Below are 14972 nucleotides of genomic sequence, written 5' to 3'. Positions count from 1 at the left end.
GCACTTTTTTCTGGATTTCTGAGAGTTTATTCTCTTGGATCAGTTTCCCTCACCTTCCTTGCACTCCAGAGCCACGCGGGACTCCAGATTGTCCATCTGCATCTGCAGGCGCTTCAGAGTAAGATCGTTCTCATGTGATTTCCGTCTGTAGGCCAGCAGGACGATAATGACGATGATGAGGAGCAGCCCTCCTCCAGCTGTGATGCTGAAGATGGCAGGAAGAGTGAGAAGGCTGTCGGACCGGATGTGAACTTCTCCTGGAGAGATGTGAAGTCCTCCTACTTGGACCTGAAAAATATTATTAATAATGGAGACGTAAGCACGGTATTTCAAAACAGTGTTGAAAATCCTAAAGCAACAAAAAACACCACTAATGAAAAGGCTGACCTGAATTCAAAACATTGTTGCTGAAGCATTGAATTGGCACATACAATAGAGACATGGACCACTTTGCTGAACAATCGCCTTGAAAGGAAACCTTTTTTAAAAGTTCCAGGCACATCAGCTTTCTTTTTTTACAGCTTTTTTCTCATTATTTGCAGGAGTGCCTGTCAATAATTTTGCTGGGCAATGTAATGTAATTGGGAACCCACCAGACCATGAGTGACAGACAATGACAGAAAGCCAGCGACAAACTGAAAGCCTGTCAGTGACCCACAAACATAGTGACGTATGAACAGTGACCCACATCCTCAATGACAGGCCATCAGATGCTCACAAAACCACAATACAGGGACACGCTCCATAGACTGACCAGGACTTTGTGCTGCCCCGTGAGGTTGGGTGGCTCGCAGAGTAACTGAGTGTCGGTCACAGTGAGGGTGCAGGGCGTGTCTCCAATCAGCACCGTGTAATTCAGCCGGGCTCCACCAGAAGCAGACGGCACCAGGTTACGTCCCTGCAACACAGTTAGAGGAGACATGTAAAAAAGATCCACAAAAATAACATAACATTTGACAACACAACTAATATGACATAGCAATTTAATAGGACTATTCAAACAATGTTTTGATCATTATGAGAATGTTTCTACAGTACAGTAAATATATGTAGAATCCAAGTGTCAAAGGCTTTATGGTTATATGCTCAATGTCTACACCATAGTTGTTTGCAATGAACATTTTCAACAGTGTAACATACAATATACCTAAGACAAAAAAAAATAGGAAGTCAAATAGTGAATGTCAAACAATGGCAAGGTCAAATGTAGGACTAAATACATTATGCTCTATTGAAATGTTCCTCATTGTTTCTAAGGGTTCTGTTTTGAAGCATAATTTCACAGTGATCATTTGCTTTCTATGTAATTCCTATAGCATATGCAAATATGGGTAATTAGTATGATTACTGTAATCAACCATCTTGGAGAGAATGGCAGGAAGTTAAGGTGCGATCTACACTGCCAACATATTATTATATGCAGAATATCATACATACGTTATATTATATGCAGGATATCAGCAACATTATTTTACCCAATAAAAGCAAATAACTAATGCAATATGCAACGAAATACGCTGTTTTATGATGGCACACCTATCCAATGACCATTACACATGGTGTAAAACTGAAAGGCAAGAAAAATCTTTCCAAGAAACTACAAGAATTAGCCACTTATTGGAGTTCACAGAGAGCATATTCGGAAATGTAGTTTTTCAGAAAAACAGAAATGTAGTCAACTGATGTGTTGTGTGTTTACAGTGTGTGCAGTAAAGCAATTCAAATAAATGAATACAAAAGTACAAAGTAAATGAAGTACATGTATTCCTATGTCAGTGCAGATGGTTATAGACTTCAGAATACCCTCTTGCATGGAAATTATAAAAATAAAGCATAAAAGCAGTAGCAGCTGTGACGTACTTTGAGTATGATTGGAGCTCCAGGTTTCTGCTCCAGGACCCCGGTCAGACTGAGGGGCTCCAGGTACGGGTTGGGGTAGTAGACAAAGCTTGTGTTGTTGTAGGTGAGCAGAGCTTGGACGTTGTTGAAGACGAAGCCGAACTCATCCACGTGTTTGATCGTCTCCTGGTCTGCAGTGTACTCTGCTTTCAGAGAGGGGGCGAAGCAGCTGATGGTGGTTGTGTTCAGCACTTTGCACACCTGGAGCAGAAACCAAATCAAGATTACACACCTCACAGTAAATTACCCAGAAGCAGACATGCAGTATTGAAAATACCAGACTAAACATATCCTCATACACATATTTAAAACTCACTGTGTTGTCTCCTGCATGATTAATCATTGCACACATTATTAAGAAACATAAATAATTAATCTGCTTACAGGTTAATTATAAGAAGTATTTGAAAGTTCTTCAGCAGAATTATTTAACCCTTAGAAAGGTATTTTGTTGGAAATCCTACATTTAAAACATCTTCTAGTTATTGGAATACATTTTCATTACAAGGCAATACATTAAGAGTGCCCTTGATTTTTCTTTAGAAAGCACTTTTCTGAATAGATTTGAGCAGATGTCTCATTTTATGCCCATACAGTATGTGGTTGATTTAATATTCTTACTCATTCTTAACATGCAGATGTTGAAAATATTATGGAGCCTTTTAATCATATTCAACTTATCCATCAACATACACATACTGACAGTCTCTGTATTGTTAACCTACATAACATGAGATTAAGGATATATATGTCTGATTTTCATTCATGAGCTGTTTCAGTAGTATGTTGCCCCCCCCCCCGCTATTCATATGTTCTTGTGCTGCTCGTGTGTTTTTTACATTCTGCTTTGCTAGGGCTAATGCTATAGTACTGACACTAAAGACATTCATAGACCTGGGTCAAAGGTTAATAGGAGACTATTAAATGTGTTTTTATATACCAGTATCAGGCAGAAACTCTATATATGAACATGATCCCTTGCTCCCTCAATGGACTTATTCCTAAATCACCACTGTTTTAAGTCTTTGGTACTTAATTACTACCAAATAGCTTTCTGTTTTCCTCTGCAATTCTTATAAATCCTTCTCAATATCTAGCAGATTGTTAAATTCCCCTAGCTTCAGGACAATTTCTAGCTTTAGTTTTTATCTAAGCTATTACTAAAAGTTGTTTCAAGTCAATTAACTCCTTTTGTGATCCAACACACTTTTTTAAGCATTTCCGATGATGTTTTCGAGATATGCGCGACGCAGAGACTGCCCTCATTACATTTTGCAATGACCCTCTTTTAGCAGCTGATGCGGGTTGAGGGTCAGTTTTAATCCCTTCAGATCTCCTTGCTGCCAGGGACACTGTAAAACACAGTTTTAATTGACTGGCTTTAATTCTTGACTAACATCATTAATGCGCCATTTAATTATAGCTCAGAGCATACCTCAAAAACAAAACATCTCACTTTTGAAAAACAACTCTTCCTCAAATATATTTAAAGTTTTCATATGCCACATCTTGGTTTTCTTATACTTGTGTCTTTATTACATTTAGTGTTTGATTGTATTATTGTGGCAGCAATAAATATGTAACACTTTCATATCATATTTACCTTCTCTTCTATCTTTGTTTTGAAAAGATGTATTTAAAAAATCTATCTACAGCTGGTACAAGCAAACTATTATCACTCAATTTCTGGCATCACTTCACTATTTCTGGCGTTTTCTCTTCAGAATAGATTTTTAGAAACATATATCGATCTATTTCAAGGTCAAGCTAAAAAAGTTCCTTCCAAAAGTTTCGACCCGTTTTCAGCCAGTGTGCAGTCTCAGATCCTCGGGCAATTCCCTGACTTGTCCAAAGTGTAAAAATAAAGGCTAAAGGTGACTGGGCTTATGCCACCGGGGCTTCAACACTTTGGAACAATCAATCACTTTGAAAGGACCTGCCTTAGCTCCTCAGGCAAGCAGAGTCAGCACAATAAATCACCTCCCAAACCCGAGGTGCACTTTCATGTCAGCTTTTTTTTAAACTCATTTTGGACTGATCTAAATGCCACCTCCCTCCAACCCTTCTGTTTATGGGTGGCTTCATTTTTATATCCACATCCAGGACAAACTACAGCCTATTATATTCTGTAATAGTATTTCAAGGTGTTGATGGTTAATTTGCTCTCCACCCTACAGGCTGTTTGACACAGAGATTGGAGGTTTTTCTTTAGGAATATAGTCATTTATCCTTAAAACTAAACCAGTTCAAACATTATTTTACCATTGGAAAATTGCGGGGGACCCTATAATGCTTTTTGGGGGGTTTTCCCTTTCCAGTAGTGTGTTATAGGTTTTTGTGCATGTAAATGGTCTGCAAAGGCTAACGTTCATTCCCAGACTCTCTCCCTCCCTGCGTGAAACGCCTCCATTGGACATTTACCTCCGTAACACAATGACATCACTATGTAACATGTGCGCTTCTATTGGCTAGTGCTCTAACACATTGTAGGTCATAGGATAAGGGAAAGGACATACAGAGGGTGAAAAGAGGTGCTTCAGCACAGGAAGTATGAACAAAATAAAGAACCTTTTGAACATTTAAGCATGGAAACATGTCACGGTAGAGGCACAAAATACAAATATGAAACCTGAAAATGAGCATTATAGGGCCCCTTTAATGAAATGTAATATACGTATTAACTTTCATCCCAATGTCTCTCCGTCTTGTCTTTGTCAGGTGAGCTCTCTGGGTGTGATCACATTCAGCCTCTTTAAATCATTTGTGAAGATGTCACGACAGATAAGTATGTAAAGACAAAAAGTAGTACATGTACCGCAACCATAAATCTACCTCGTTGCTATAGCAATATATCACTGAAGAACACTTTAACTCTGACATTTACATCAGCTTGAGTAAGCAAAACCATGCAGGTTGAGTGCAGTATATTAGCAGTTGTCTCACTCACATTGACAGATTCATGGCCGGCATATTTGACTCTGACTCGCGGCTCCTGAACCACATCCAGGTTTGTTCCAGTCACTGTCAGGGTTGTGTGTCCACTGTTTGGAGGAGAGGAAGGAGTTTATTCATAAGCAAGAAGAACTACTGATCAAACACATGCACATACTGTATGAGCTCCAGGTAGCCAATACATATATGAATGCAAACCACAATGTAGTGAGAGTGATGGCCGCAGAGAGAGCAATCTTTTTAACTTTCACACCCTACATTTTCCAGAGAAACTGCATTAATGCGGGTATGAGGAGCTATAGGTGGCACGGTAGCTCTCTCTTTGTTATTGGGCAGGAGAGCCAGATCAAACGGCAAACCAGCTGGCTGCTGTTTTATATTCATCCATGACTGTGAGGCTGGCATAGCATGAATACAGGTGCTGCTTGTTTACATATCTGTGCTCGATGTGATTAAAATAAACAACACTCTCTAATCTTGGTATAACCTGTGCAGCAGTTTGAGCTTCGAAAACTAGTGTGGAATTTGAAAGTAAGAGAAGGAGAGACAAAGAGTGTGGGAAAACATGACGGAAGAGAGGGGAGAAAATGGCTTCAGAAAAAGTGGCCGGTATCGTCAGCCTGACAGTGACAATCCTTCTCTTCTTGCACTTCAAAGGGTACCTAAGCTTGTAGGGCCACATAGTGGGACCGCACATTCATGATGAGGGCTCTTGGTTGCAGATCCACAAAGCTCCTCCTCTCACCATGCTCAGGGCCAGGGTGGCTCTGTGAAGTCTAATCTGCAGGGACGAAGTGCTGTGTAATCCCACCCCGGACCAACATAAATTTCTCTAATTAAGCGGAATACAGGTAAAACAGTTTGAGATTTGATAGAATGTAGCAAATTCACTATCTTTGTAAAATGTGCAGCATCAAACTCTGAATTAATATTTAAAATGACATGCAGCTTAATAAAAGTTATATTTTGAACATGGATTGTAATTTTTGTTACATTAGTCATGTTGTTTCGAACACTGATTTGATATTGTGAAACAACCTTGTTATACATGACAACCGCAACATCTAATTTCTTTGGATTTATCTCGCTGTAAACCTGCGCAACATACAGATTGCTAGGCACTGTCATAATCTGCACTTGGCAGGCCACCACGTGTAGGCAGTAGGGGGTTGTCATATTTTTTTATTTTTAATAAAAACTGCTATATAATTATACTGCTAGATTATATGGCTGCTCTAGTCGATTAGCTGACTAATTGGTTGTTTTGGTCTCAGTTGACTAAGATGTTGTTGTTGTCTATTAGTCATTTTTAAAAATGTTTTTCTATTTGTTTACTAGAAGTGTATGAGCATGTCTCAAGAGTTAAAGTTGTGTTTTTGTTCCATTCTTTGTGGAAAAAGGTAGTTTTACAAATCTGTCAATTAAATCGGGAAATCTTAGTGTTTTAGAATGTCTTTAGTCTAAGACCGTCCTACTAAATAATAAATGTAATGTTAGAAAACAAAGGCGATGGATAAATAGAAAGATTGTGTCCTTGTATATTTTTTGCTCAACGCCCATTTACTAATGCCTATAGTACATATATATACACATATATATATACATATATATACATATATATATATATATATATATATATATATACATCCTTCTATCTATGTTTGCCACGCAGTACTATTGACGTTATACTTCCTAGAAATAGATTTGCAACTTGTGCACAGTGTTTGTTTAGCAACCCTGTATGGGTTTGAATTATATGCTATAACATTTCAAATACTGTCAACATAATATGCTATATGAAGAGCAGCTCCCATTCACACCCTGTTAGAGCCTCCATTCAACCAGGGGCCTGCTTCATCAAACATGCAACATGCAAGCTGCAATCTGCTAAATCAAATCACTTCCTCTTACATTAACTACTACACGATATTCTAATCTAAACTAACAACATACTCGAAACCCCCAAGCATACGAGAGCACTGTAGAACTGCTGAAGGTGCTCTGTTACCATTTTGTGGGCATTCGTGGACTTTCTTAGGCAATAAGACCACATGTGGCTGGTTACTGTGTATACACGGTACTATGATGCGTTGTGTTACCTGGTGATGCTCCACAGGGGTTCAATGCGCTGTACTGTGGGGTCCTCTATGTACTCAAAGGCCAGACTCCCAGGAACGTTGGCCCGGTCCACACTCAAACTGACTCGCACCGGTCCGGCTTTCGTCACGGACGGTGAAGAGAAGCACACGATCTCCGACATGCTCCTCCTGAGGGGAGCATCAAAAGAGCGGTTTACACATCTTTTCAATTTTGACTGCCCACTCATTATTGCGGTTGCATACCCCTGACTTCACGCAGTTTTAAACCATGCAAATTAACACGAGAACGAGAGGATTCATTACAGCCAGTCCCCTCCCTTCCTCTTTACAGACACATTAGGGATGGAACACCGTAATTAGAGGGTGCTCTAGCTAATGGCTCCCTCGCTTCAACCTCCTGACTCCTACCATGTGAGCATTTTGAACTTTAAATAGATATCTATAAATACATAGAGAACAATACCTACTGCTGTGGGTCTCTCCACCGCCAACAAGACTTTTCATGTATCCCACCAACACTTAATTGCATCTTAAGTGCGCTTCTTTAAATAGAGTGATCTTTTACTCTGTTTCGTAGAGATTAAAGAAGGCTTTGATACTGTGTGCAGGCACTTCCATTGCCTCTCTAAAGGATTAAATATCACATTAGGAAGTTGTGTTATCATCAGACTTACCTGTACAGCTCGCAGGTCTGATTCCCAAAGTACACGGTTACAGTGCTTCCAGCACCCAGATTCTCCCCCACAATGGTGACCTTGGTGCCCCCAGATTCAGGTCCTCTGCCTGGGGTCAGAGCCAGCATTGAAGGGGTCTATGGAGAACCAAAATGAATTATGTTTTATTCACCAAAGATCAAACACAGAATACGGCTGTCTCTATAAGAAGAAAACGCTAAAAATTAACAAAAAAATTGTTTTTAAAAAGTAGACAAAAGAGCTTATTTAAAAAAAAAAAGACATCATATCATTTATAATGTTTTGGCACATTTGTGTTTCTTTTATCTGCATTATTTTTTAAACTTAAGTACGTTTCTTCCAATGGAAATGTTTTGGGTCGTTGAAACGGATTTGCACCTGTCGGTCACATTAATAACCCCTACTTACATTTCCTTTTAATAATACCTTTGCCCTTCAAAAGCAAACACAAATCAGTCTTGGCTTGAATGCAATAAACAACACCATACTTTTGATTAGCCATGTAATGAAAATCGTGCAGAAGGTGAACAAGCCATAAGAAATACTTTTGTAATAAGGATGAACGCTCTTATGCACAATCTCTTGCACTCAGAAAAAATGAATTATCTTATTCTATCTTCCTCTCTAGTTTATGATTGCAGTGGATGAATTAAATAGTTTTTCTGGCTTTCTACCTGCAATCACATGTTCAGCCTAATTCATTGCAAACACTTGATGTTTGCTTTGGCACAAATTGACAAAGTAAATGTTTTTCATATTCAGAATTACCACAAAGGAGTAGAGCTGGGAGGACTGTGTGCGTAGTTCTGGTCTGCATTCGCCAATGCACAGCTTAACTGGACCTGGAGCACTTCCTTTAGGAGCTGCTGCCATCTCACACACAATCCTGTCAAGACACAATACACAAATGAAGGTGCATAAAACAACAGGCGTGCAACAGATCACTTTGCATACAAGTAATAACACACGCCAGACTGCAGAATCACTGCACTGTATCACATTTGTTATCAACTGCACAGTGGGGAGATGGCCTCTGCTGGCCAGTGTGATTGAAGCAGACTTTCATAGAAGTTGTGGGTCAATATAGAGGGCCATCTTTCTTCCTAATGGGAAACCTATAACAGCAATATAACTCAAATGATAAACTGCACCCCTCTCCATCTCCAGCACGATTGCCACCCACCATTACCTCCGGTTTCCATGACAACATAGGGGTTTCTTCAATAAGTCAGTATTTCCTGTCAGGTCAATAAGATAAAGTGTGCCATGAATAAGTCATTATAGCAACTGACCCCATGCTGAAATGAATGGTTGTAACAGTTGTAATGCCGTGTTTTAAAGCACTGTGCATGCCAAATGAATGGCCCTGCAAATGCACTGCTCTGCGCAAGGAACTCTGCTTTCCCCCTTTTACAATAAGAGCACCCAATGAATCCTCCCTGCCCATCCCTTCTATTCATACATCACGAGAGTTTTCCAATTTTCTGCTGGCATGTTCTTTTCCTTTTCTTTTTTCCTCCTGTTTTTACAAGGATATAAATAAAGACCCTGTAGCCAGAGCCCAATCGCATTACATGGCTGTGAGAGAAACACATGGCTAACAGATTGTCCCTCCAGTCAGCGACATGCAGCGCATTTCAATTACAGCTGTGCCGACAGCCTCATAACGACAACGACACAAAGACTGTCTCTTCCTTTGGCTGTGACTGCACCACGGCTGTGAACTGCAACCACGGCAATGCAAAGCCCCCCCCCCCCCACCCCCCCACACCACACACACACACACACACACACACACACACACACACACACACACACACACACACACACACACAATCCTACAACCTGATGAGGCATCTCTGGGCTCAAGCCTATCACAGATTCTGTTATTGACTGTGAGAAAAAATTGTGCAATAGACAAGAGATTGTATTTTTTTGCTTCCGTTTGCATCTGTACAGTATGCCTGTGTACAGTACAGTTTGATTTCATGCGTATCTGGGCAGGGGAGGGGAGGAGTCTCTCTTACTGTTCTGCAGTAATGTATCCCTCCTCCTGTGGGGTGCACTGCATCCCCGCCACCTCCACGTTCCCCTCCAGCTCAGAGAAGGATAAACCCAGGTTCAGGCCCTGGATGGTGACCAGGGTGCCCCCCTCCACAGGGCCTGCCACTGGGCTCACCTACATAGGAAGGAGAAGAAAGTGGTGATGAGGACAGGATTTCACATACAGCGATAGATATTATATAAGCCGAATAGCAAGGGTGGGTCCTGTGTTTGTTCTTAAAAATATGAGTGCCCTCAGGTGTCGGAGGCTGTTCGGAAATCATGGGCTGTAATACTAGAATGATGCCTCTTCGTGGGTCTAAAGGCAATATCATGTATAGATTTATATGCAAGAGTTTCCAGTTATTGCCATAACGAGAGCTTAACTCCAGAATGATTATTAATTGTAATTTGCTGCAGTTTTAGTTGAGAATCACACAGTTTAAATGGTTTTCCCAACCCAAGAGGAATATAATTATGGTGAAACACTAATTCTGTATAAGCCGCGGTCAGAAATGTGACTAGTACTTGCTCAAAATATTAATTCTTAGCTACTTTAGGACAATAATGCTTGATGTCAAATTGTATTTTCCTTAAAGGGCAGCTAAAACATTAGCATAATGTAGAAATTCTATGTCAAAGGCAACTGGGCTGTTTTTTTAGACGTTCTATTCTTTGAGATTCTTTCAGGATTCTAAAGTAAGTCCAGCTGCTTTTGTCTTAGCACTTCTACATGACCTGAATGACTGAGCTTCTTCACAGTCTTCCCACACTTTCCGTGTAAACTCTATGTAAACATTAAGTAGATTTACTGTAAGTCACATTCTGAAGGGGTTTATTCAAAAAGCTTTAAAACCCACCATAATTCAAACCAAACTTTAATGAATAATGCATTGAATAGCAAAACCTTGAGAAACCCTTTTCACATTGTGAACTTAACCACCATGGCAGGAAACCTCCGGACCTGCAGAGCAGAACAGGAGAAACTCTCCCTCCACCCAGCACCACTGGGTAGTTGATACATTCTGCTGCAGCTCCTTCAGGAACACTAATAATGTGACGGGGACTTCAAAGGCTTGCGGCTCTTTGAAGCGGAAGAGCCTGGCATCTCTGTGCCTGACCCACTGTGCCTCATTCAAGAGAATGAACAGGAGTTTGTGACATAAAAGATCCATCACCACTAAACAGACTGAATCCGTTTAGCTGTCAAGCACTTTAGGTATTCGCCTGGCGTGGGATAGAATGTGAGATAGCTACTAGGTATACAGGAACTTGGAAGGGATATTTGAAGGTGGTCAAAGATAAATCTTGTGTTTTCTACCAAAATAATAGGAATAGCCTTGCTCAAGCGCACAGAACCCCCAAAAACTGCCTGAGGAGAGCTGCACACTGGCTGACCCTGCGCCATAACCCCTCTGAAAATGCATGTGTGGTATCTAAGAGTTGAATTCAAAGAGGTGCATTTCAACCTTTTAGTTGCAACTTGCTGTTTAGAATTGCATTGTGTTGATTGACTAATACATCGAGCACCATATTGTTGTCTGATACTAAGTGGTACAAGTAGATGCATGGTTGAAGAAACAGGCTTCAAACGATATGTCCTTTTTATCTTGAGCATTAGACATTACACATTAGATCTTTAATGGAAGTTTCGCGAAGGACATTTCACTAGCCTTTCACTAAATATGCGTACTGTAGCAACAAAACCATGGTATTTGCTCTTTAGAAATCTTGTCTATTATCGCTAAACTAAACCTAACCTGAGGTCAAATCAGCTGTTTCTGTCACAAGAAGGATGGTAACACTAATCTACTCAGTTGGCCGTCAGACTGAGTGAAATAAATAATTTTAATTAATTGTAATAACCTGCTTCACCTTGGTCGGACACTTATTTTACTTCAGTCAGTGAAATTGGCTTTTTTATAAAAAAATAAAAAAAGACTTTGCCTTCCTTACATCTTAAACTTCAAAGTTTCCGAACAAATTCTTGCAATGTCATGGTTGCTTTCATCTGGTTAGCCAAGTTCAAGACTAAATAAAAATGAAATATTAAGTTCAAGAAATCCAGTCTTCTAAAGTATAATGAAAGGTCACATTGCTGCTCTGTTGTGTTAATTGGCATGACTAAAAAAAAAAATAAGACCCCAGAAGTTGCTTATTTTAAATAAAAAAACTTTCTGAGTAAAAGACGTTAGGGGTGTTGAAATTAATCGTTTCTACGATGCATCGTGATGCGGACGTGGACAATTCTGCATCAATGCAGCGACAGAACATAATCGATTATAGCATAGTAACGTTGCTTCCTGATCTTCCGGCCGCGGCTGGACAATAACGTTTTTTTGTTTTGTTTTTCTGTCACACGAATATCAAATGGGTCGGTGACGCAGAGATCAGGGAACAGAACTGACAGCGGCACAGCAACTCCAAACACGGAGCAGTCTGCTTTCTCCACAAGCACCAGTCCAGAACCCAGGGACGTGCACAGGTACGGGCTAATGTTGCCCGGGCAACGGCCCGTTTTCCCTTTTTGGCTGACCTGTTTTTTTTTCTTTCTGTTGTGGTCGAATCAACATGATAAGCCCACAATTAGTATTGTAGTGTCTCGCTGCGGGAAACACACCAGCTTCATTTTTCTAATATTTATTACAGGCTACTGTAGGCCTATTGGTGTCGGATTTTGGAAAATGGATTTTGAGTTTTCTTATGGGACTTTACTTCCTCTCTTTTCTTGATCGCCCTCTCTCAGGAGAACAGTTCACTGCCCGCTTCATTGTAGGATTTCTGCCATGTCTCTACTTTAATTTGACCATCTCTGTTATTAAGTTATGGAATACTAAATGAATAAATAATTAGATACCTTACCGTTGCTGTGCTCATGAAGAATGAGAAGAATAAGAATAATGCGTATTGAACTGGTTTCATTAATAATTATAGAAGCCCTATTTTATCAGTATGTCTGCACAGCAGTTACAATGGTCAAACTACATTGAATTGTCCCCATTTTTTCTTTAGTTTCTATCATTAGATATTTTAATGAGATATGCACCGCAAAACAAAAAATGTCACTGGTTTTCCTTTTAAAAATCAAGTCACTGAATGCAAGTAGTAGCCTTAGCTTATTTTGTTATGAGATGATGATGTGAATTACTGTTCAAATTAGTTAATTTAATAATCGTTTTGGTCTTATATCTATTTTCGGGGGGGAGGCACTTTTTCCAGTTTAGAGCAATAGCCCCTCCAAATGTCTGTGCACGTCCCTGCACACCGGGGACACATATTCATGTATAAAAGACGTACAAAAGTGCATTTTGCATGATAGGTCCCCTTTAAGTTGAGGCGAAGCAGCCATAAGACATCATAGGTACAACTGGACGTATTTTCTTCATTGTATTTTCTTCGCAATATAGTACGGAGAGTCAGTAAAGTCAGTGTAGCTTCAACATGAACAGTCATGTTGATGCTACACAAGGTCAAATCATTAGATAATATTGCTTAAATCTCATTTTAACTTTGCATTTAGATCAATTTGAACCTGACCACAAATGATAAGCCACTGTACCAAACTACACGTCTGTAATACTAGTAGTATTTTGGGGAAATGAAGCAGCACTGAGTATAATGCTTTTTGGAAATGCTAAACGGCTAAATAAATAATTCACATCAACATATAAACGTTTATATTTCTGTGTGCATGTAGTTTTGTGCGCCCCTCTCTGTGAGCACTTCCTGCTCCATTCAGCGCTCTGATCTTATAATAGAAACACTGTAGCTACAACAATGGGTGAACTTACTACAGGGAGGTTTTTTTTTTTGTCAGTGAGGAAGGGAAGTACAAATGTATGTGAAGTAGGTTGTGATCCAGGAAATATGGTTTTAAAGCTTAGAAAACTGGGAAAAAGACGTCAAACTAACAAGGTGTGTAGCATATACTTTACTATTTCTAAAGCAGGGGTTTATTTAAAGATGTTTTTAAATGCTAAAGGATAACATAAAAAAAAAATAAGAGCGACAGCCACATACATCATACATTTTCAGATTTGTATTTTTTGCCTCTACTGTGACATGTCTACATGCTTTAATGTTCAAAAAGCTCTTTACTTTTTTCATACTGCCTGTTCTGCAGCACCTCTTTTCACCCTCTGTCTGAAGCCCAGTCTGCTCTGATTGGTTAGCTGGCCAGTTTTGTTTTTGGTAAACTGCTTAGAGATGTCCAGCCCCTTAGCCTTTCATGTACTATGTGTTGGAGCGCTAGCCAATAAAAGCACAAGTGTTACATTGTGATGTCACTATGTCCCGGAAGTTAACAAAGGAGTCCAATGGGGGCGTTTTAGCCTTTGCAGACCATTTACAAATCCCTGTATAACACACTACAGGAAAGGGAAACCCCCAAAAGCAAAATAGGGCCTCTTTTATAGAGGTGTTGCATGTCTGCCCCTCTTTTATGTCCCTCTCTTCACACAAACAAACAAGTATACATCTCTAAAAAGAGGGTGTGAAGTAATTGTAAGTACTACTTCAGCTCATCTGCACTCAAATACTATTTTTAAAGACTACAACCTCCAGCCTACATATTAAAAGACCATGACCCCACTTGCATCAGAGAGTGTGGGGTTATATGCTGAAGTGTTGTATCTAATAATACACTGTGGCTGAACAAAAGTGATCAATATCTAACGTAGAGCAGGACGTCACTGTGACCTTGCCTCGGAGTCCGGGACAGAATAGGAACAGCACCCAGTGCCAACCCGTAACGCTATGACCGCTCACCATAAATATTTCAGGAAGGGCTAAAGGCATTGTGGGAAATTCATGAGTGTGAGGTAAGAGCTCACCAACACAGTCTCTCAGAGCTGGAGGAGGTTGCCAAAAAACAAGTTTAAAAAATGTCTCTTTAAGGCTCTACTCGAAACAGCCAATAACAGAACAGAAAATGTGGTTAGTGTCCTTGTAGACGTCCTTGATGGAAGAGTAGTGAGAGAACTTTTTAAGAAGGAAGAAAAAGGGAAAGGTTTATAAAGTGTTTCCCTGCTTTTGCTCATTATCTCTCTTTCTTTTTCAATCCATCTACTCCAAACACACCATATTCACATACACACAGTCTTCCCTTCACTCCTCTGACAGCCCTGCACAGTGTTGCATAATCCCCGGCGTGGGGGGAGTGAGGATACGATGGAGGGGGGAGGTGAGCAGAGAGAATAACTCACGATGAGGGCCGCCCCTGGCCCACTTGGGGCCCCAAGCGACATTGTGAGATGAGGCCCCCCCCCCCCCCCCAACCGACGAG

At 40.2% G+C, this 14972-nt stretch overlaps 1 protein-coding gene across 1 annotated transcript in view; it reads right to left on the bottom strand.

Moving 5' to 3' along the window:
- Window positions 1–14972, bottom strand: part of LOC104944747 (plexin-A2) — a 60095-nt gene that overhangs the window by 21690 nt on the left and 23433 nt on the right. Inside the window, exons 9-16 of the mRNA XM_010770320.1 lie at window positions 9673–9824; window positions 8414–8531; window positions 7625–7761; window positions 6951–7118; window positions 4847–4940; window positions 1861–2100; window positions 755–898; window positions 54–288 (exon numbers count right to left, since the gene is read on the bottom strand). Coding sequence (XP_010768622.1) covers window positions 54–288; window positions 755–898; window positions 1861–2100; window positions 4847–4940; window positions 6951–7118; window positions 7625–7761; window positions 8414–8531; window positions 9673–9824 — 1288 coding nt within the window. The remainder of the gene's footprint in view (window positions 1–53; window positions 289–754; window positions 899–1860; window positions 2101–4846; window positions 4941–6950; window positions 7119–7624; window positions 7762–8413; window positions 8532–9672; window positions 9825–14972) is intronic.

This window comes from Notothenia coriiceps, unplaced genomic scaffold (genome assembly GCF_000735185.1).
Source record: "Notothenia coriiceps isolate Sejong01 unplaced genomic scaffold, NC01 NC01_scaffold00008733, whole genome shotgun sequence".
NCBI lineage: Eukaryota > Metazoa > Chordata > Actinopteri > Perciformes > Nototheniidae > Notothenia > Notothenia coriiceps.
The sequence above is the reverse complement of the archived record's forward strand: the minus strand, read 5'-3'. Positions and strand labels throughout refer to the sequence as shown.